Source organism: Acanthochromis polyacanthus, chromosome 23, assembly GCF_021347895.1.
Source record: "Acanthochromis polyacanthus isolate Apoly-LR-REF ecotype Palm Island chromosome 23, KAUST_Apoly_ChrSc, whole genome shotgun sequence".
Taxonomy (NCBI): Eukaryota; Metazoa; Chordata; class Actinopteri; family Pomacentridae; genus Acanthochromis; species Acanthochromis polyacanthus.
Genome location: NC_067135.1, coordinates 8462215 through 8483634, shown reverse-complemented (window position 1 = coordinate 8483634; position 21420 = coordinate 8462215). Strand labels below are relative to the sequence as shown.

The following is a 21420-nucleotide window of genomic DNA, read 5'->3' as shown; positions in this document are numbered from 1 at the left end:
TTGAAATAATGATGTGTTTTCAAAGTGTTCCTTTAATTTTTTTGAGCAGTGTATATATTTTCACAGTTAAACTTCTGATGTCCACATTTTCAACATTTTTGGGAAATCTCTGAACATTTTTTGGTGGAAAAAACAAATGTTAAAAACGTTTCTTAAGAACATTCACAGAAAAATCAACCAAAATCCAGCGAAATTCGAAAAGAAAATAGAAGTTTTACTAATGTATTTGGAATCAATTTAGATATTTTTAGGATTTTATTGGAAGATTTTTACTCATTTTTTAAAAAAGTATTTACAAGAATTTTCTTGCCACATTTAGGGGACTTTTTAAGGATTAAATTTCCATCCATCCATTCTCTATACACCGCTTTATCCTCACTAGGGTCACGGGGGGTGCTGGAGTCTATCCCAGCTGACTCGGGTGAAGGCAGGGGACACCCTGGACAGGTCACCAGTCTGTCACAGGGCTACATATACAGACAGACAAGCACACTCACATTCACACCTACGGACAATTTAGAGTGACCAATTAACCTCAGCATATTTTTGGACTGTGGGAGGAAGCCGGAGTACCCGGAGAAAACCCACGCATGCACAGGGAGAACATGCAAACTCCATGCAGAAAGATCCCAGACCCAGGCCAGGATTTGAACCGGGGATCGTTTTGCTGCAGGGCGAAAGTGCTAACCACTACTTCACTGTGCAGCTTAAGGATAATTTTTTTTAAGGGAAATTTTTAAGGAATTATTAGAATTTTCTTCCTGAAGGTTTTGCAAATTTTCAGAAATTTGGGGAATTTTTTGCTGAATTTTTGGATTTTTTCAGACAAGGAAACAATATTATTTGGTGCCCGTAAATGAGGACAACAGGAGGGTTAAAGAAGGATCTTTGATTTTAAACAAGTATCAATAAGGCAGAATAAAATACTCCACTACTACTTAAAGTACCAGTTTGAGCCGTAAACATCTTTCTTCTACTTAACCCAGATGTGTACAGCGCAAACTCGGAGAGATACAATCACAAAATGGCAGTTTGTTATTCTAAATAATGACTGGAAGAGATGACAAAGACTTGTCAGCCCAGGGGAGCAGCTCAAATACCAGCCATGACGTCTCGCTATTCTTCACCGTTTACGTAATGATGAATTCAAGAAATGTGGAGATAAACTTGGTGCTGAGGCTGACTGGAACGCTCAGTCTCAGCTCTAAACACAGAGATATTTGGGGGAAAATGTGCCGGTTTCACCTCATATAAGTACCTTGACTTCAAAGGTAAGTTCCTGAGGCTGTAAACACGACAAGAGGTTTATCACTCTGGAACATGCCCTGTTGAGTAACGTTCTCTCTTTCTTATTATCCCCCTGAAGCTACAAAACCTCGCTCCTGTTTTTTGGCCCTCCCAAAAAACAGGATGCCAGAGTTTACTTCCTTTCGTTTGAGCATTGTGTTTGATTTCAGTTAAGGAGACCAAAGAAAGAAACTTTCAAGGGACGAGAAAATGCTGGTTTCTTCAGAAATAATCTACGTTAGACTATTTAATTTATTTTTAACTTATAATAGGGGAAATAAACCAATACTAAAAATGAAATCAATCAGTAACATGTAATAATTTAGGAGGTTCCTAATGGCTTGGTTGATATTTTACAAACCAAATATAACAACAGGGCTCTAATGCATGTAAAAAGAACATTTAAAGAAGAATTTAGCAGATTTTCGGGGCTCACATATGCAGGTATGTTTGTGAAATCTTGGCTTTGCCTTCGGAGTTTAATCAGAGAAGTCACTCAGGTTGACAAAGAGGAAACACCTTTGTGGAGGAATTGCCAAGGAGCAATTTCCCATTTACACCCTCTGCAGCCAAAATTCTTCAGTTGAGAGGAAAAACATTGAGCGGAGCAAAACAGAGACCAGGAATGAAACTCACACGAGTGTAAGGAAGCAAATGGAAGAGACTTCTGAAAAGTCTGTTGTCTCGATTGTTGCTTTTCTTGTGGTTTTGAGCACATACACAAGAGACGTGGGTTCATTTCAAGTTGAAATTCATGCACATTTTTATTGAACAGTTATATAAAATACTTTTCATAGTTGCAAGTGCATGCCTCATCTGCCAACAGTTTTGAAGTTAAATTACAAAAGCAAGGCTTCATGTCGTGTAGTGAATTACTTGGGCACTTAAGCAGTTCTTAAAAAAGATCTAAGTATTTTTTTTTGTTTCATCTTAAAGTATTGAGCAGTATCAAACCTGTAACTGATATACAAAGCAGAGTTCCAAATAATAGTAATAATAATAATCAAATTACACTTTCTGTGGCACATTTACAAAACAAAACCGATTCACCTGTTATATGACACAAACAGCTAATCATGCATTTTGGAGTTCCACATGTAACCACACACCTCACAAGAATTGTCAAACATGCTTAATTGGACTGTGTGCACTTACAAGCGCAGGTTAAAAATATGATTTCTCATCCATCTTAGATAATTAAATGCTTCAATTACAAAAGAAGTTGAAGGCATAGAGCATCATGGTGTTAATTGAAAGTATGCAGGTATACGTTTCCAGTATATGTTCACTAAAGCGCAATATATTTCAAAACAGGCCTCCACAGCCAAGGTATTCAGATTTTCTATTTCCTTTGTTTGATTTTTATAAAACATGCATAGGCAGACACTTTAAGTTTATTGTATTCTTTTTTCTTATTTTTTTTTTACACAATATAGGTTCTCTATTTTTACTTTGTTCGCAATACTTAAAAAGAGAAAAAAAATTAACACTCAATTCCAGCAAGCCACAATAAATCTACCCCCCCTCCCCATCCAAGAGACAAAAAATAAACATATTTGCAAATGATAGATAGGTAAGTGTAAATTCCAGTTATGAAACTCAAGAAAATAGGTATTCATTACCGAGTTATTTAGCCATTATACAGAAAAATCAGGTCAAAGCACACACCAAAAGAACCTGAGGTAAGCATAATATGTACAAAACCATAAAACGTTCCATTATTTGGCATTTCGACAACATTGCAACATTCTTTTTAAGACTGCCTAATTAATTTCAGAGCTATTTTATCAGAGTAGCAAAAAAAAAGTTATCAATAAATAGTCCTTATTTAGTTTGTACACCCTTATATGTTAAAAACATTATCTCATGTTCTGTCCTTTTTAGTGCTGTATTTTTGTAAACGTACAATAGTTAGTAAGAAGTTACACAACTTTCCGTTTCGGTGTAAATGAGCAAGGGTCTTTCAAGAGAAAAAAAAAAAAAAAGGAAAAGAAAATGAATCACCTTTAAGATCTCTCCGTGCCTCTGTTTCTGTCTGACATACTGTGGTGTGGAGTGGAGCCAGGCGCTCTAAAGGCCTGACCGTTCAGAAATATGACCTGGCAATAACTTAGCAGATTTGACTATGAACTAATATTTTGAAGGCATATCCAAAGACTAGCAAGTGAGATGTCCCCCCAGTGTGAGCCATAGATGCCTCCCCCCTGCACACTCCCCCTCCTGCACACTCCTTCCACCCTCTGCCCCTTTTCTGACGGTGGCGGGCCGTGAAGAGGCCGGGGGGCGAGGCAGCCCCGTCGGCCAAAGGTGGCGCCTGCTGCTGGCCTTCACTGGATGTTGCTGCCGCTGCTGGTGCTGCCCTTGGCGTCGGTGCCGTTGGTCTCCGAGGACAGGGCCTTGTTGAGGGAGTTGAGGCTGGCGTCGGAGGGCAGGGCGTCTCGTCGCGGCGGCATCCTCTCGTTGATGCGGTCCAGGCCCTTGGCCTCCTCGAAGCTAGTGATCTTGTGTTGGGGCGAGAAGCCTTTGATGGCTGTTGAGATGCGACATAAAAAAAAAAAAAAAAAAGAGGGGAAAAGACGGGAGAGATCAGGAGTGACTTTTAGAGCAGGAGGGTTTAAATGATTAAAAGAATGGAGTCACACTTGCTCACATTCACCCGCACATCACCAGATTTGGCTTATCTGTGGTTTGATCTTGGTGCATGAAGTTGTGACAAAAAAACTTGAGAAAATACCAACAAAGACACTGCGTATGAGGAGCTGTTGGCTAATTCAGCTACTTTTCTTCCATGAAAACTGCACCTTTGAAGGCAAAGCTTACACTAATGATCCCTAAAGACCTTGCGTTAAAGACACAGTTTAACAGTTTGGAAAACACACATATTCACTTTCTGGGCACAGTCAGTCAAGATCAATACAACTCTCATACGTTCTGGTAGGCTGTGGGAAGGTAACAGCTAGCCTGGCTCTGTCTGAAGGTACCTGTAAAACTCTATTATAAACATATTTACTGTGTACATATACACTAAAAAGCAAAAACAACAATTTGTGAGTTTATGTCAGCATAAGTATGCGACTGTTTCTATGCTGGCTAAGCTAACTAGCTGCAGTCCAAAAAGGCATCAAGGGCACCTTATTTCTTCCACCAGCACAATTTCTACATCTATCTATAAACACCAGGGTTATGGAATTTCAAAAAAATGCAGTTCCTCAATGGCCACTTGAGGCTGTGCCGATCCCCATAGACCCCCATGTTAAAATGTCCAACTTTAGAGTAAAAATAAGCATGTTTACAGCATTGTACATAAATAAATTTTGGTCTCTCTCTTTCATTTCCATATTCATGACCAGCGTGTATAGGAGTGAATTTATATACAACTCACCTGTTGATTTGTATTAAGACATAAATTTATGTAAAATAGCTGCTTTGCCTCAGCTCCACTTCTTAGGTTGTTTTTTTACACAGCCAACCATATCTCCACAGCTCAAAAATGCCGAATTTGTTTATCATATTTGTCTTAGTTTGTGTTAAAGCCAAGATGCAGCTACTTGCAAAATAGTAGGGCTGGCCCGAATAGCAATTTTTGGGCTCCGGATATTCAGCCCCGATTAATGTTGAATATCCGAATATTCAGATTGTTTCGTAATATCCAACGGGGGAGTAGGGGTGGGGTGGAACGAGCCGAATATTCGGATTGGCTTGGTTCATATCATAACGTTCGGGGGTCAGACGAATTGACGACTCGAATACCAACCTTGCAACATCGTCCAATGGGGATCAGTTAAAGTTTAAGCAGGGTTTCCTTATTGCGCCATCCAAATCTTTGAAATTTTCAGCCTGTAGGTTGCTGGTGCAAAGGTTGCTTTCCTCTAGTGAATGGGGGTTTGAATGTGGGAAAACTAGTGGAAGAGGACAAAAAAGTCTCAGGAATGACAGACTAATACCTGAAGTCTACATCAGGTGAGTCAGACTAGACAGTGGCAAGATGGCGACGCCTGGAGGCAACAGCTTCAAAATCGCTTCTCAGGAAACCTACGGGAGGTGTCGCAGAAGGTTCATCCATATTTCTATACAGTCTACAAACAAAGTCTGATATTTAACTGGCATATTTGAGAGTGGTATCAACCTTCTCATGTATCTCCACCCAGAAAAGTGAATGAGTTTATTTCCCAAAAGGTTGAACTAGTCTTTGAACGTAAAAAGCCTGATGCCATTAGAATCGGTACTATTCATGAAGCTAGACTTGTTTTTCAAACACTGATATAACTGTTTACATGTGTTGTGTTTTCAGTGGACGACAACATATATTGTACAGCACTGATCATTTTCAGTGACTATTGGCTGAATAACAGATGAACACTTAATATAAAAATATAGAATTCATTTTTATGAAATGACAGCACATTAACACCATTATCAGAGGTTCAAATAATGTAGCATGACAGACAAAGGATTAAATAATCCTTCTAAATCTATAAAGGGCTCTCTTGGCATCAGGGTCAACAGGTTTTCACTGTACCATCAATCCATGCTTTGAAAAGACATCTACAATACGGGGCCATCTAATGGCCACCTTGTAATGCTATTTTATAAATCTTTACTAAGTTACGCACTCTTGAAAAGTTTAAAAAACGGCTGATATTAAACAATATCTCGACACAGGCACAGTCCAGAACACCTGAGGACCCCAAACATCCAGATCGCCCCATCACATCACAGCTTAAACGACAAAGGGAAGAAGGAGAATGATCAAAGAGACAAAAAAAAGAACGAGGGAGAAAGAAAAAACCACTAGAGTGGAGCCCACTGAGACATTCACTTCCACAAAATAGAACCACGTTGAGACTGAGCTCACGTACAAAGACACTACAAAGGTACTTGGGGTGCTAACGACTTGTTTAGTCTGCTTGGAGCATGCAGCAATTTATAGTTAATTGGAAGTTATGAGGGGTGGAGGTCACAATGAGAGCTGAATTAAAGAAAAAACAGGATCAAGTTCAATGGAGCTGAATATTAGAATTAAAAGAAAAGTCATCGAATGATGTATTAAAGTACCACTGAAAAGAATAAAATAAGGCTGATTTGTCTTAAAAGTAGTGATGTTCCGATCACTTGTTTTTGCCTCCAATCCGATTGGAGTTATTTTATATATATAGCATCTACTGAAACCAAGTTAAAATCCGATATAATTTCTCTAGATAATACATACTTCTAGGACATTAAAGTTACTAAAATCAGCCCAATGTATGTGCTCGACAACTCAGCAGCTCTGCAATGCATTAACAAAAAACGCATTTCTGCACCCAAGTCATTACAACCTTGTGTGGAGAGACTAGGGTTACCGTGGCTCCACAATCTCCAAAAGATGGTGAAAAATTGTATTCTCTATATGCATGACAGAATATGTATTGTAGATTAGCTGTAGTACCTGGTTGTGCCACCAGGTGGAGCCTCTTACTGTAGTAACCCATGGAGGTGTTCACTTAGACTGCAGGCACTTTATGTTCCTAAGCAGAGAGCATTGTGAGGGTGTAGCGAGCAATAGGCACCATGACAAAGACCTCTGTGCCGCTTAATGACTTCAGACCACAATAACTCAGTAACATGTTGAATCAGCACTACATTGATCAGCTCTGATCCAGATCTTTAACACTGGATCAGGACATCTCAATAATAATTTAAAAAAAAAACACATTTAATTTCATGACTGTTTTAGACAATTCAGTGGTTCCTTTAAGTTCACAATCATTCCAACATTCAGCTTGATCGAGTTTCATTTCAGCTCATTTTCAATTAGTTAAATTTTTGTTACTTCCACCTTTCATAAAGACTGAGGGTCTCGATGGTAATAATTACTATGGTTGCAAAGGATGACCCTTTACTAGAATGAGAGAGGGGGCAGGGCATCGTTTTAGTGAACAAATTGGGGAGTGTGGAGAGAAGGGCATGATGGGTAGCGTAGTAGTGTTGCTGCATAGCACAGGTCAGACACAGGTTATTAGCAGCTCACAGGAAAGAACACGACACAGCAGGGCCACAGAGGATCCACATGGAGAGAGAAGCAGAGAAGTGTCTCGACACTACAATGGACTGTCCTCTATGGGGCTAAAGAGGAAGTACTACACAATTTCAACGTAAATAGCAGCTGGCAAACTACTATTTAGCTCGCAGTTGAGGTTGTTCTTGCGCCAAAGGCGGTGTAAGTAAAACTGATTTTAGAGAAAATCCAATTTGGATTTCAAAGCCTCCTGTGGAGCATTAGTCTCTATTCAATTCAGATTCAACTCTAACTGTGTTAGTGTATAAATACAACAGCAACAACAATGCACAACTGCTTCGGTTGTTTCAAAGGGGAAAAACCATTATAAGCTTTCATAGCAAGACTTCATTGTATTGTGTGAGGGCATAGCGGGAGTCACACTATCCTCTACGGGAACAACTGGAAATTATGGTGTGGATTGATTTAAATGAAACACTTTCCTAGTTAAGGGACTCCTTTCCTCTGGCTAAGTTCTTATCGCTTCAGATAAGAGAACAATTTAATACTCTCTCCATTAACATGTTCTATCCGGACATTAAGGGGCACTTCTGGGCAGAACATTTTGGATGGTGCGTCTAGATGGACTTAAAGGCCCTGAAAACACATTTTCTCAATCAGTTTTTTTATTCTGCGTGATCGTACATGAGGTTAGAACAGTTTTAGTTACAAATTTCTGCATTACTTTGACCTACAGTGCTGTTCTTAACCCTCCTGTTGTCCTCATTTACGGGCATCAAAAAATATTGTTTCCTTGTCTGAAATGAATCCAAAAATTCACCAAAAAAATCCCTCAAATTTCTGAAAATTTGCAAAACCTTCAGGAAAAAACTTCAATAATTCCTTCAATGTTTCCCTACAAAGTTTTATTTAAAAAAAAAAAACAACCCAAATTTTGCAAGAAAATTCTTGTAAATATTTTCAAAAAATGAGTAAAAATATTACAAAAAAAAATCTTAAAAATATCTAAAGTGATTACATATATATCAGTACAACTTCTAATATTTTCTTTAAGAACATTCACAAAAAGAAAAATCAACCAAAATCCAGCGCTGGATTTTGGTTGATTTTTTGTGAATGTTCTTAACATTTTTAACATTTCTTTTTTCCACCAAAAAATGTTTCCCAAAAATTTCCCAAAAATGTTGAAAATGTGGACATCAGAAGTTTCACTGTGAAAATTTTTTTCACCACATCTTCAAACTTCAAAACGGACCAATTTCGACCTGCAGAATGACACGAGGGTTAAAGATTTGAAGTGGGCTCATTTAGGAGAAGGCCGTGTCACACGTGCAGCTACATTTTAATTTTAAAAAAACAACAAAAAACTGACGACGGGTCTTCAGTTCTATTCATCACCGTGGAGAAAACCTTCAAATGTAAATCCAGGTTTTCAGGGGCTTTAAGGACACAGAATGTTGTTCCAGGCGGTGGCTCTGGTATCTGGCGAAGGCTCGGTACAGCTGCCAGATGACCTGATGAAACCCATGCATTCACACCTCCCACACTATGTGAGTGTGAATGCACAATCCCTCCAGTGCACTCTCCATTTTAATGCTAGGCTGTCTCATTAATTTATTTTGCATGAAAGATGCAATTTACAGTGTTTAACTTCCATCCACTAGTTCTTGTGGATAAATTATTATACCACAGACCTGCATGTCTATCTTGTAGTGTTAACAAAGACTGATCTGATTTCTGTATTTGCTTTGCACTCACTCAAAATCACAGTATGGCGCCTGTGATTATGAAATCTGTGCTATGAAACGCATTCCCCTTTAAAACGTGTGACCACAGGATTTCCTAACTTACTTACTTCGTCGTCTCTGTTAATAGTATGCCACATTTTGTTAGCCCAAACACCCAACACACTCTATTCAAGCACCAGCGAGATGGATGAAAACCCAGCGGAGCCCCCTGTCTATTGCCATGAAAAGCAACAGAAGAGGGCGGCCAGACCCATTTACCTTCATCAGCCTCAATAGCTTCAATAGTAGCTGAAGAGAAGAAGAGGGGGGTTGCAAAATGAATGAGAGAAGTGAGCAAGAGGAGTTCATTTCGTCCCAGGAACAAGTCAATGAGCAGCAAAGACAGCCAATGCCGACAACAAAAGGTTAACGTCATCTCCACATTTGTTATGACAGAGGACATGTGGATGTTAGCAAAGAGGGGGTAAGGAGGAGGAGGAGGAGGAGGAGGAGGAGGAGAGGGATGAGCCTTTTGAATTTTTGATGAGTTCCAGATCTGTAAAGGGAAGGTGACACATGTTTGTGGCAGCAAACCTCACAGAGAGGATTGCATCTTTGAGGTACTTTGAAAAAGTCTGACAAGGGATGTAGTGAGAGACATTAATATAAGACAAAACAAAGCTGAAAAATGCGCTTGTGTCCTCACATAAGAACACAGATGGAGAAAAACAGGGATAAAGTTTGAGTGAATGTGAGCGTGTGGGTTTTATGGCGGATGTAAAATCAAAGTACCACAGACACATGAAGCACTATCACTGCTGCGTTGTGTGCGACATGGAGCAGCATCTGGAAAGGCAACGTTTAGCATCTTTTGATATGAAAATATCAAAAGTGCCGGCTTACTTTGGTGGCGTGAGAGAGGAGGAAACCTTTGATATTTCATCCACTTACCAATCAATTACAGTCATCACTGAGGTTATAAATTAACAAATACAACGGGAGAAAAATCAGCTTTACACAAAAACAGGGGATGGCGTGAAGATGAGGAGAAATCACAAAAAAAAAAAAGCACGAGAGCGACAGACTTTAAACGGTATGACTGATGGAGTCAACATCACAGTAGAAGCACACTGGTGTCTGCTGCCTAAATGAGAGGAGCAATGTGATTCTACCGATGTTGCAACAGGAATCGCTGGACGTCACTCTACCTTCACCGGGGTTCTCTTTAGTGTCAGCTGCTTCCAAATAGCTTCAAAACAAAGACTCCTCGGCTTACATGTATTTGCTAACCCTACTGTTCTCAGCAGTAACATCCCTCTAGAGGTACCAGTGTGTTTGTGGTTAAAAAACTTCCATATTCACACTTAAAAGCTCAGTAGAGATGCTGAAAAAGAATGAAAATATGTTGATATTTTCAGCTTAAAAAGCAACTTGCAGGTTGAGTTTGATTACTAATGATAAGTTTAATGAGACTTTGCATAAAAATAAGTCATTTTGAGCTGCTGGGATTTAAAAAGCAGGTATTTTTTTGCTACACACTTTGCATTTCAGAATGTTTCATCACAGTGGGTTAGCATGTTTGTGCACAAATTCCTGTTAGCATCCACAGTTTTTCTAACAATAGAGCTAGCTTTAGTGTGCTTTGTGCAGTTTAAGAGACAGAAACTTCTTTTAGACAAGAGGATTATGGTACCAGATATACGATTCAGTTTCAGATGGAATGTCTAAGAATTCGGAGATTTAGCAAAAACAAACTGAGTCTTCATTTATGTTTGCAAACTTTTAAATTAGCATATTTTTCTTATGTGAAGCCGACTGATTCATTTCGGGTAAGTGAGATTTGACTATGTTATAAGAAAGTAATAATACTCCAGCAATTAACAGGTAATACTAGATGTGGTTTTTTGTATGAGTCACTTTCGAGTTTTGTTTTCTGAGGTGAGAAAAAAACTCTAAATGTTATTGTAGTGCACATGTACACATAATGTTTTCCTCTACGCTAATTCACTGCTAACCTGCAAGTTGCTCTTTAAATCAGTGGGGCTACATCAGATAAGAGCATCCTGTCCTTCCTAAGTGAGATGTGTGCCAACACCGGCAAAATGTTGTTCCCATCTGATTTGGTCACTTCCTCCCACACAGGAAGATAAAAGTCAACATTCAATTTTAGAGGTGAGTTCTGAATTTGTGAGCATTGTCTTGTCTTGAGAGAATGACACGGTTATGCCAAGTGGCGTCCTAAGTGAGCTATGTAACATTTTTAGATAAGAAATAACACATTTATCATGTTAGGAATGAAATGGTCAAATTACAAACAATAAAAGACACTCTTAAGGTCATACCAGTAGCTTCGGGTGGAAAATGTTGCTGTATAACAACAACACAAAAACAGTTTGAGGACTATACGATTAGAGCACCAAATAAATACTAATTTATTGTACGACTACGTTTTAACTGCTATCATTTCCCTGTAATGGTAATTTGTGTTCCATATACTCACTTTAAAGCGAGAAGGTACCTAATATTGTATAGATGTGCATTGAGGAAAGTGCTAGCTGATGTAGTGTGAGAACCTGTGAGAGTTAGAGGGAAGTGGTCTGGATTTCTGCTTTATTCTGTGAATGACAAGGCAGACAGCAGCTATCCCCCTTTTCACTCGCTGTTGTTTACGTCAATTCCAATTCATCCTTTGAGTCGCACAGACCCGCATCTGTCCCGACAGAGTCACAACGAGCGCCTAAATCTGGACGACGAAGTGACCGTTTCTGTCTGTGAGGAGGGTTCGACTAAATTTGAAGTGTTTGTAAAGCCTTTACTTCCTCGCTGCAGCAGCTTGTCAAACTCACCGAAAGGGAATGTTTGGAATTCAACATGAGAGGGTGAACTGAACTCTAAACTTGTCTCACAAAAAAGAGAAAAGGAAAAAAAATAAAATAAACACAACAGAATACTTGCACAACCGATTATACCTGCAGTTTCTAGGGAGAAAGGAGAAAGAAAAAGATACAGGTAATATTTGAGATAAAAACCAGTGGATTACAGAAGAGAGACAGGGACGGGAAGACAGACATCAAGAGGGGACACATTCAAGAAGACAAAGGGAGAAAGAAAATCTCCTGAATGTATTTGACATTATTTGGGAAGAGGAGACTGTCTTAACTTCATATTTCTAAAAACTCTGAGCTGTATTAAAATTAAAAGAAAACCACACAGAGCAGTGGTTGTTGCTTAGCCGCATTACAGTGTGATGCTTTTTGTTTGTCACCGTTTTTGTGCCTTTATTTGATCGTGACACCGGAATAGCATGCGGGACATGATCCATCGCATAACTAAGCATAAAGCATAAAAACGATACTTGATTCGTGCTGCCAGAAACATTAAACTACACTTACAGAATTACTTTAAGGCAGCAATTTGAAATTCCATCACTGAGACGGAGAGCAAAGGAGCCTGTCCAGACAGTACTCTCTAAGCACTGAGCTGGCACTTTGAGGGTTCTGCTGTGTAAGGGGGATTTGTGTTTGTGTGGGAATCCACTCTCAGGGCCGCTGATGGGGGTCTCGGGGTTCTTTGTGACAGTCTTACCATTCTGCAGCTTCTCTTTGCCACCGGACAGCACCCCACTTGGTAGCATTCCTGTCGGAGTCAGTCCCTTCAGCGTCAGCACGCTCTCGCTTTCCTCTCTGAAATATCAACACAGGAGGGTGGAACTTTGTTGACAAACGCTGATGAGCTGGTAAACAACAAATTAATGTCACAGAATTCCCCTCAGACAACACAATTTGCAGCATTAAAGCAGTAACAGCGTTTATCGGCCAGTGGAACGAGTTGTAAACCTGTGTAGAAGAGGCAAGCAACTTGGAAGTCTAGTTGGCTAAGCTACCGGATACACGACAACATTTAAGACTAATTCTGTTTGACCATCTCTGATACGCCAGAATTTTTTAGACCATAAAATACGGATATTTGCAAACATGTGTGTGAAATTTGAGCTTGATGTATCAAATGCTTTACAAAATCTATCATTTTCACTGTAACCTCTTGTCATGCCATTGATTCGGTATCTGCAATATTCTGCAAAAGTCCTGACAATTACTCATGGATATCATCTTAAATATCCATAGTTGATGTAAAACGTTCAAAGCAAATCAAAGATGATCAAGCAGACGGATAAAATGAATCTTCCCTACACTGAGAAAGAGAAATGTTGGAAGTTAAGCTGCACCAACACAGAAAAACGTGTTCTTTCTCTTTACTTTTATGTGCAATTGCCACCTACAGACATAGAACAACGCATAGTTAGCAATAGTTAGCAGCTTTATTAGAGTTTGACTACCTAGAATTAAAATGACAGAAATCAATATCATCTTGACCACTTGTAATCACACCGTGGCTAGTGAGAAAATATCTTCAATATTATTTCATTCTGACTGGTCAAATCAACAGTTAGAAATATCTGTAATTCAGTTCTGACTAGTCAGAATAACACCTGCAGACATCCATAGCTTCTGGCATAGCTACAGATATCTGTAATGTCATTTCACCCAGTGAAAACTGATTCTAGATATCTGAATTACAGACATTTGCAACATACCATAAATCCAGTGTTGCTATTAAATCTTAAAACAGCCTGCCAAAGGCTTGAAAGAAAAGGATTTTTTTTTCAATGAAGGTAACATTAAATGAATCAGAAATACAGTCTAGACATTGTTAATGTGGTAAATAACTATTCTAGCTGGAAACGCCTGATTTTTAATGGAATATCTCCATAGGGGTACAGAGGAACATTTCCAGCAACCATCACTCCTGTGTTCTAATGCTACATTGTGTTTGCTAATGGTGTTGAAAGGCTCATTGATGATTAGAAAACCCTTGCCCATTAGTTTAGCACAGCTGCAAGCTGTTGTGCTGATAAGAGCAGCTATAAAACTGGCCTTCCTTTGAACTAGCTGAGCATCTGGAGGAGAATCTCCTTCTGAAATTTGACAGTCCATTCTTGTTCTGAGAGATGCGAGAAATGAGAAATTGCCAAGAAATTGAAGATTTCCTACAATGCTGTGCACTACTCCCTTCAGAGACCAGGACAAACAAGCTTTAACCAGAATAGAAAGAGAAGTGGGAGGCCCTGGTGCACAACTAGGCAAGAGGACAAGTTCATTAGAGTCTCTAGTCTGAGAAATAGAGGCCTCAACTGGCAGCTTTATTAAACGGTAACAGCAAAACGCCAGTCTCATCGTCCACAGTAAAGAGGCGACTCCGGGAGGATGGCCTTCTAAGCAGAGTGACAAAGAAAAAGCCACATCTGAGACTGACCACCAAAAGGAAAAGATTAAGATGTGCGAAAGAACACAGACATTGGACAAAGGAAGATTGGAAAAAAAAAAAGCACCAAATGCTGAGTATCAAAGACGTATCACAATAAACAGCCAAAACAGTGAAACAGTAGGTTGTAAAACCAATACAAAGTCCCCAAAGACACTGAAGACTGTGCTAGACCTAATAATCTGTTGGTGAGATGTTAGAAATTTCATCCTCATTTCACTCTCTGTGAATATATGTTAGTGCAATCTTAAACAAGCAGTTTCATCTCCTGTAATGCTGCATTAGTGAAGTAAACACATCAACGAAGGCAGGCTTTTCATATTTGCATACCTGAGCACAGAGAATACCCTGGCCATCTTCCCAATAGCACGGATCTTGTTGCGGATGACTTCCTTGCGGGCAGAAGCTGTGGCACCTGGAGGAATCACAAGTCAGGAGAAGTTACACAAACTGCATTTCATTCAAACTAAACCAGCTCCTGTGGAAGTGTGATGTACAACACACAGTGTTGTCTGTGTGCTGGGGGTTTGTTTCACTATCTAAATGTCTCCTTAAAATCTTCAACTACCATCAAATTGAGGAAAGAACCTCAGACGCAGAATGTTTGTTGGACTATTAGTTTTATCCAGAAGTGCATGAGGCAAACTCAATACAAACACAATGTTGTTATTGAAGTCCGTTTCTCAGATTATATCAAATAGTCTGAATCCATAAACACATCACACCATCTGAGTAATTCTCAGCATTCAGGTGCATTCATGCCTCCTCTCTGTCCCTTTAACTCTTACATACCATGTTCCCCAGAAATATATTTTAAACTTTGTGAGTGAACATGGTCTGTGAAGGGCCTGGTCCTCGTCCAAACATGTCTTTTCAGCACGTTCGATGAGCGCACACTACGTGAATTTTCCTGCGCTGTGTTTTAGTTGCGGAGACTCTAACAGGATTTTTCCTGGAGTGGAAAACAAAACTTTGTTTAAAGAGACCCTTTTGCAGAATAACAGTTTAAAGGCCCGAGGGACCCAGCTTGGAAAATGCACGAGCATGAGGGATGGAAATGAAGTGGATGTGTGGTGTAAAGCTGGGTAATGGCAAGAGCTCTCAGTCTGATGTCTTGTTTAAAACGCCTCAGAATGAATTGAAAATGATGTACGTCCACCCTCCACCTTTGGCTCCATTATTGCTTATTTTAATCTGTACAAAGTCTACATTAATTTGTCTTTTTTGCCATTTGTCTTGGCTAAAGCAGAAGTATGTAAGTCTGACACATCTTTCAGTTTACAGTGAGACTCAGTAGAGGTGTTAGAAGGTGCTTTAAACAGCCGTGTTAGTTGACAGACTTCTGAAACGCAGCGAGCAAGCACCGGGCAAAAGTCTATCTACTGCTGCACACACCAGTAGTGGCTAATGTTTGTACCTTTTTTGGGGGGATATATTAGCTGTCCTTCTCATGAAACACCCCCAGAAGAGAAGACAAAAGAAAGGACAGAGAGATCAGTGGATGGCTGTAGAATGAAAGAGGAGGTGGAGGAGAGGAAGGGGTGGGGGCACACGGCGAAATAATAGGCGAGAAAGCACAACAGGTGTAAAAGGAAAGCGATGCCTTGAGCACAAAACTCTGGAAAACATAGAAAAGAGAAATTAGATGAGGTAAATCAAGAGAGTGACAACATCACAGCATGAGAGAGAGAGAAAGACAGAGAGAAATGCCAAAGAAATATGTGAAAATGTGATGGAAATATCAATTTAATGGCAACCGGAAACCATGAAAAAAATAGCAGATAAATAGCAGGCCAACGAAAGGATTATCAGAGATTATAAAGGGCAGAGGAAAGGAGAGTGTGAGTGAGAAAGGATAAAACAATTCAAATGTCAACATAGTGAAAACTGATAAAATATATGAGTGGAAATGGCTGCAGAACTGAAAAGAAATGAGCTCAAGAGGAGATAAAAGTGAAAGTGAGGGCAAGGAACGAGAAAAGGCTGCTGAAACCACTGAGTGAATGAGCTGGTGGGAAATTATGAAATGTGAAAGGACGGCTAATAATTTGAGTACGAGTTGTGGCAACTTCCAAATCACTAAAAGCTACATTTAAGTTTTGTCATTTGCATTAAAAATTGTGGCTTTTAACAGCAATCAACCGCTGCTCCCAAAAACCTTGTTGCTTCAACACAGACGGAAGATGAATAGTATATAAAAAAAAATGCAAATACAACTTCATACAACAAGGTATTTTTATAAGATTGGACATTTCAAAGTTAAATTTAAAAAAAAAACCAAACACCCTGCTGTAGTGTGAATTTACCCTCTATGCTCCATATCCTGTTACATGATGAATTTAAATGTCTTGAACACTTTCAAATGTGGCTGAAATCTGGTCATCTCCTGACACTCCACCCATTGGTGAGAAAGTCAAACTGTGTGCATCAGTAAACACAAAGAGAGTGAGCAGGATGAAGAGGAGGAGGAAGGACTGGTGAGATCATTTCTTGTTGGGCAGTAAAGGGTGGGGCAGGCAGAGGAAAACTGGTCATCTAATTGCAGATAAGCAGAAACCCAGGCTCAAAAAGACGACTAAAACTTGTTGTATGGCCCATAAAAAGCATGAAAACTGCAGGACTGAGTAGAACAACTCCAGACTTCAAGGCAATTAAATAATTTAAAAGTGTTAAATTTTGAGACTGAAGGATATGCTCAGGGTCCACTGTTTTTCTGAGCCATCTAAGGGAAATATCTTTAAGCAAAACACAGAGTTTCCGGATTGTTTTTCTGCTAATAAATATGTTGAAGAATGTCTAAAGGTGAAGGGAAACCTGTAAAGTGTATGTAAGTGAATGTGTGTCTCTGAGGTCTTGAATGAATGAATGTCTGTTCCTGGTGGAGGTCTCCCTCTACTGGAGCTGAAGCAAACTGCTGTTCTTACCGTCCAGCTCCTCATCAGTCGTCAGTTCATCGTTGGAGCAGATGCTCAATACGTTCACAAGCATCTCAGTTACTGCAAAGAAAAAGAGAGACACATTTTAGCTTATTTCTATGATCACACTTCCTTAGTCTTCAGCCTGAACGTGTTGAGCCACTGGTGGTGCTAGTCAGACAGACAAAAGTTCAGCAGATGAACTCCTCCACACACCCAGTCAGCAGTGACCATCTGTGACCTCGTAACACCGCTAGAAATGGCCTTGTGCAGAGAGGTCACAACTACATCGGGCTTCCTGGAGGGAGTGCGTCAGCCACAGTTACGTGTGATTAACTGACACAGATGTGTCACAGCTTAACCCAAAAACACAAACAGCTGGTACAATATTTAAAGCACTAAGACCTCTGCTAACGTCTGTCTGTGATTTAGTGTTTGCAGACATTTATCAGACCTCACAACTAGACTATCTGAACTAATTTTAACTCTCGTTCAGACAAGGAGCTGCAGCTCATCTGCAGATGGTTTAAAATGCTGCACCTCCTCATAAAGGAGTTTGAGTGCTGACTTCTCTCACTAGAACTGAGTATTCAGTAAAAAAGTTCTGGTCATGACTTGTACATCATACAATTGCTGTGTCCATATCTGGGCTGCAGCAAATGATGAACCATTCTTGATCAATCTTTTGACTATTTCCTTGATTAATCGACGAGTTGTTTGGTGACAAACGTCAGTCAGTCTTTCCCAAAAGCCCAAGATGACATCCTTGAATATCAAAGATATTCAGCTTACTGTCATAAAGGAGTAAAGACAACAATTAGAGATTTTGACTTTTTCTTTTCTTAAAAAAATATTCAAACTAATCAATCATCAAGATAAGTTTGGCAGGTAATTGATTACTTATTGCAGCCTTATACTAACTTAAAGTCTCTGAGATTGGCTACAAAGTATTTACTTTGCTGAGAACTAAACTTAGATGAAAGAAGACTGAGCTTCTGTTTACTTTGCCCCTGGAATAGTTTACCTCTTAATATGAGATTATAAAGTTCAACAGAAGCTCCTTAAAACAGCAGCTTTCCCTTTTTTCACCATGAACTCTTAGTGCTCCTAGTTTGAAGCACTTTGCAACTTAAAAGTGCCGTTTAAATCCATCTTTTTTAAGTGCTTACCTCTAGCACATCTAACGTATTGAAGTAGGTTGCCTGTGAGAATGTTTCTGCCTCCTAAACCATAAGTATTGTACTCATGAACTGACTGCCTGTGCCATTTCTCAAGGCTGGTCCATTTTCATCGTGACTCAGGGAAATGAACGTTCATTACAGCTTGTACTCAGTGTTCTCCCTTTATGTATATTATATCACCCTGACTGCAGATGTGTGCAGCTCACCCTTCTCTCCGACAAAGGGCAGAGACCAGGTGAAGACGTCCATGAAGTTGGGCAGCCAGTAGGGGTGAGGTGAGCAGTTAAACTGTCGGATGTTCATCACGTTGTTCTCGTACTTCAGCACCGCCGCTGAGGACGGAAAGAAAAGCATGTGGAAAGTTGAATGCAACGCTTTCTATCTGGTATTTGAACACGCAGCATGAACAGTTGCCACAGAAACATCGCTGTAAAAACAAAATCCACATGTCCCACGATAATGAGCCTGAGCACTAAAGTACATCTCTTTACTGTGCAGCAAATCACTGCACGGTGGAGAAAAAAACCCAACTCCAGTAATATTGAGGTTTCAGCTCTGACTGCTTTCCAGGTCCATTACTAGATTCTATCATGTTCCAACCACCACTTAGAAATGTACAGCCATCACTGGAACACTCCAGCATGTTACTGGTCTGAAGGGAATATCTCAGTAAGTACTCAGTCTATTAGAGAGTCATCAGTCGAGGAGCGAACAGGATACATTAACCCTCCTGTTGTCCTCATTTACGGGCACCAAGAAATATTGTTTCCTTGTCTGGGAAAAAAAAAAAAAAAAAAAAATCAGCAAAAAATTTCCCAAATTTCTGAAAATTTTCAAAACCTTCAGGAAGAAAACTCCAATAATTCCTTCAAAGTTTTTTTTTTTTTAAATCCCCCAAATTTGTCAAGCTAATTCTTGTCAATATTTTTTAAAATCGAGTAAAAATCTTCCAAAAAAATCCTAAAAATGTCTAAAATTACTACATATATATCAGCAAAACTTCTAACATTCACATAAAAAAAATCAACCAAAATTCAATGAAATTCAATGGAAATTCTGAACAAAACACTTAACAATTCTTTTTATTTCACCAAAAAATGTTCAAAGATGTCCCAAAAATGTTGAAAATGTGGACATCGGAAGTTTCACCATGAAAATACACATTTTTTTCCACATTTTCAAACTTTAAATTAGGTCAATTTTGTCCCACTGGATGACACGAGGGTTTAAAACCAACTGAACAATTGTGGAATCCTTGAAAGACTGTTTTATACTGAAATTCTCAATGAAATTAGAGCAAAATGTGCGGATCACTTTCTTTCTTTTTAACTGACATTTGTTCTTTTAGCAGCTTACTGACCCTGACGGATGCATTCCAAAGTCACAGCCCTTCTTCTTGGTTGAGTTGTTCTCAAAGTTTTTCTTGCAGCGAGGTGGAACACACATCAAATGAAACTGCATGATTTGACCTTTCCGACGACGCTGGTTGCTTGTCTGTGCGATTAAGTGTCGGTGGCAAAAAACAACAATTAATCATGGTCACAGCCTGCACACAGCAGTGCATCCTATGCCACACTCATTACTCTTATTTGAATTAGTCCTTGCGTATAAATGTTAATATACAAATACGCTAAGATATTAACATATTTACGCAATGACACGGCAAACATTTACTTGCTGTGCCGCCTTTGCAAGTACGCTCCTGTATGTCAACACTTCAGCAAATCAAATGACATTCATTTCTGTTCAGCACATTTTGCTCCCATCATCGTTGTGCTAATGTCACTTCAGACGTGCTGCATTTTTATGAAAAAACATCTCTTTTTCCAGCATTTTATGGTGAGAGACATGTAAAAACATACAAATTTCATAATACAAATATTATTTTCCTTGATAAAAAGCCTAATATTAAAAAAAAATAGAAGTAAAGACTGAATACCGGAAAGCTTAGATAGTTCTGACAAAAAAAAGGAAACAGCATGTCACTTAAAATGAACAAGATAACAGTTTAAAAGTAAAGGTAGTGAAGTCAGTCTAGCTCACAGGGTTAAGCCATCATAAAACATTACATTAAAGACTTTAAATCTCAAACTTCCTCTGTGTTTTTCTTGTGTACCTTTCCTGGTTCGTGATTCAGTAGCCGCAGGTGCTGGAGGAGGTGTGATTAAGCGAAACCACCGATTAGCACCGAGCTCCAATTGGCGACAAAACAATCGCGGAAAGTGTAAAGTGGCCAAAACTGTCATCCACAGAAAAACTGAAGCCTGGACGGAGCTCAAGATGTTGTCAAACGCTGTCAGTCAACCACTGGTGATGACAGTACATCAAACGGTTCAGTACAAAACTACCTACACAAAGACCCAGAGGCAGATCTTTTATTTTTTTCCACTCTGAGGTGATATCTACACAGTCAGCATTTGTCAATCTCTCACTTTGACAGTGGGACTAATTTATATGCACAAACCGAGTGGTGTAGATTAAAGCTAGCAAACTGCACGAGCCTCCAAATGAAGGTAACCGGTGCTCGGAGGATAAAAAAAATAATAATAAAAAATCAATTCCCCCTTTTCTCTCCACTGGAACATTTCCTCTGAGTATTGATTACCGCCCCTGTGGGTGAAACACGTCCGTCATTTACAGGATTGGATACATGAATAACATCACAGAAACACACGGCTCAGCATTTGGCCTCTAGGAGTCGGAGCACTTTTCATTAGTTAACAGAAAAGCAATTTCTGGTGAGGAAGGAAAGAGGAGAGCAGAAAAGTGAAGTATTGATGTGGAATACTCGCTGTGGAACTGATGATGACCATTAGTGTGATCTAATTAGTACGTTCTTAATTTCCAGGCAATCTGATATTAAATGCAGCTGCTTACTGACAAGTTCTTTTTCCATTATTAGAAGATTCTGCTTTAAAAGCTAAGGGGAGGCTAAGAGGACAGAACATAACCACCCATAAAACTCAGTTTGTAGATTTACTTTGCAATTC

The 21420-nt window shown here is 39.4% G+C and overlaps 1 protein-coding gene across 3 annotated transcripts in view; it reads right to left on the bottom strand.

The window, feature by feature from the left end:
• Nucleotides 1–2032: 2032 nt before the first annotated feature.
• Nucleotides 2033–21420, bottom strand: part of LOC110962478 (protein phosphatase 3 catalytic subunit alpha) — a 73190-nt gene continuing 53802 nt past the window's right edge. The window contains exons 9-14 of one of the 3 annotated variants that reach the window (XM_022210449.2): nt 18637–18762; nt 17259–17330; nt 14665–14749; nt 12598–12695; nt 9292–9321; nt 2033–3817 (exon numbers count right to left, since the gene is read on the bottom strand). In XM_022210449.2, coding sequence (XP_022066141.1) covers nt 3615–3817; nt 9292–9321; nt 12598–12695; nt 14665–14749; nt 17259–17330; nt 18637–18762 — 614 coding nt within the window. In that variant the 3' untranslated portion in view covers nt 2033–3614. Of the gene's footprint in view, nt 3818–9291; nt 9322–11687; nt 11991–12597; nt 12696–14664; nt 14750–17258; nt 17331–18636; nt 18763–21420 lie in introns of those variants that run through there. The other 2 variants (XM_022210459.2, XM_022210433.2) reach the window with 2 other exon arrangements.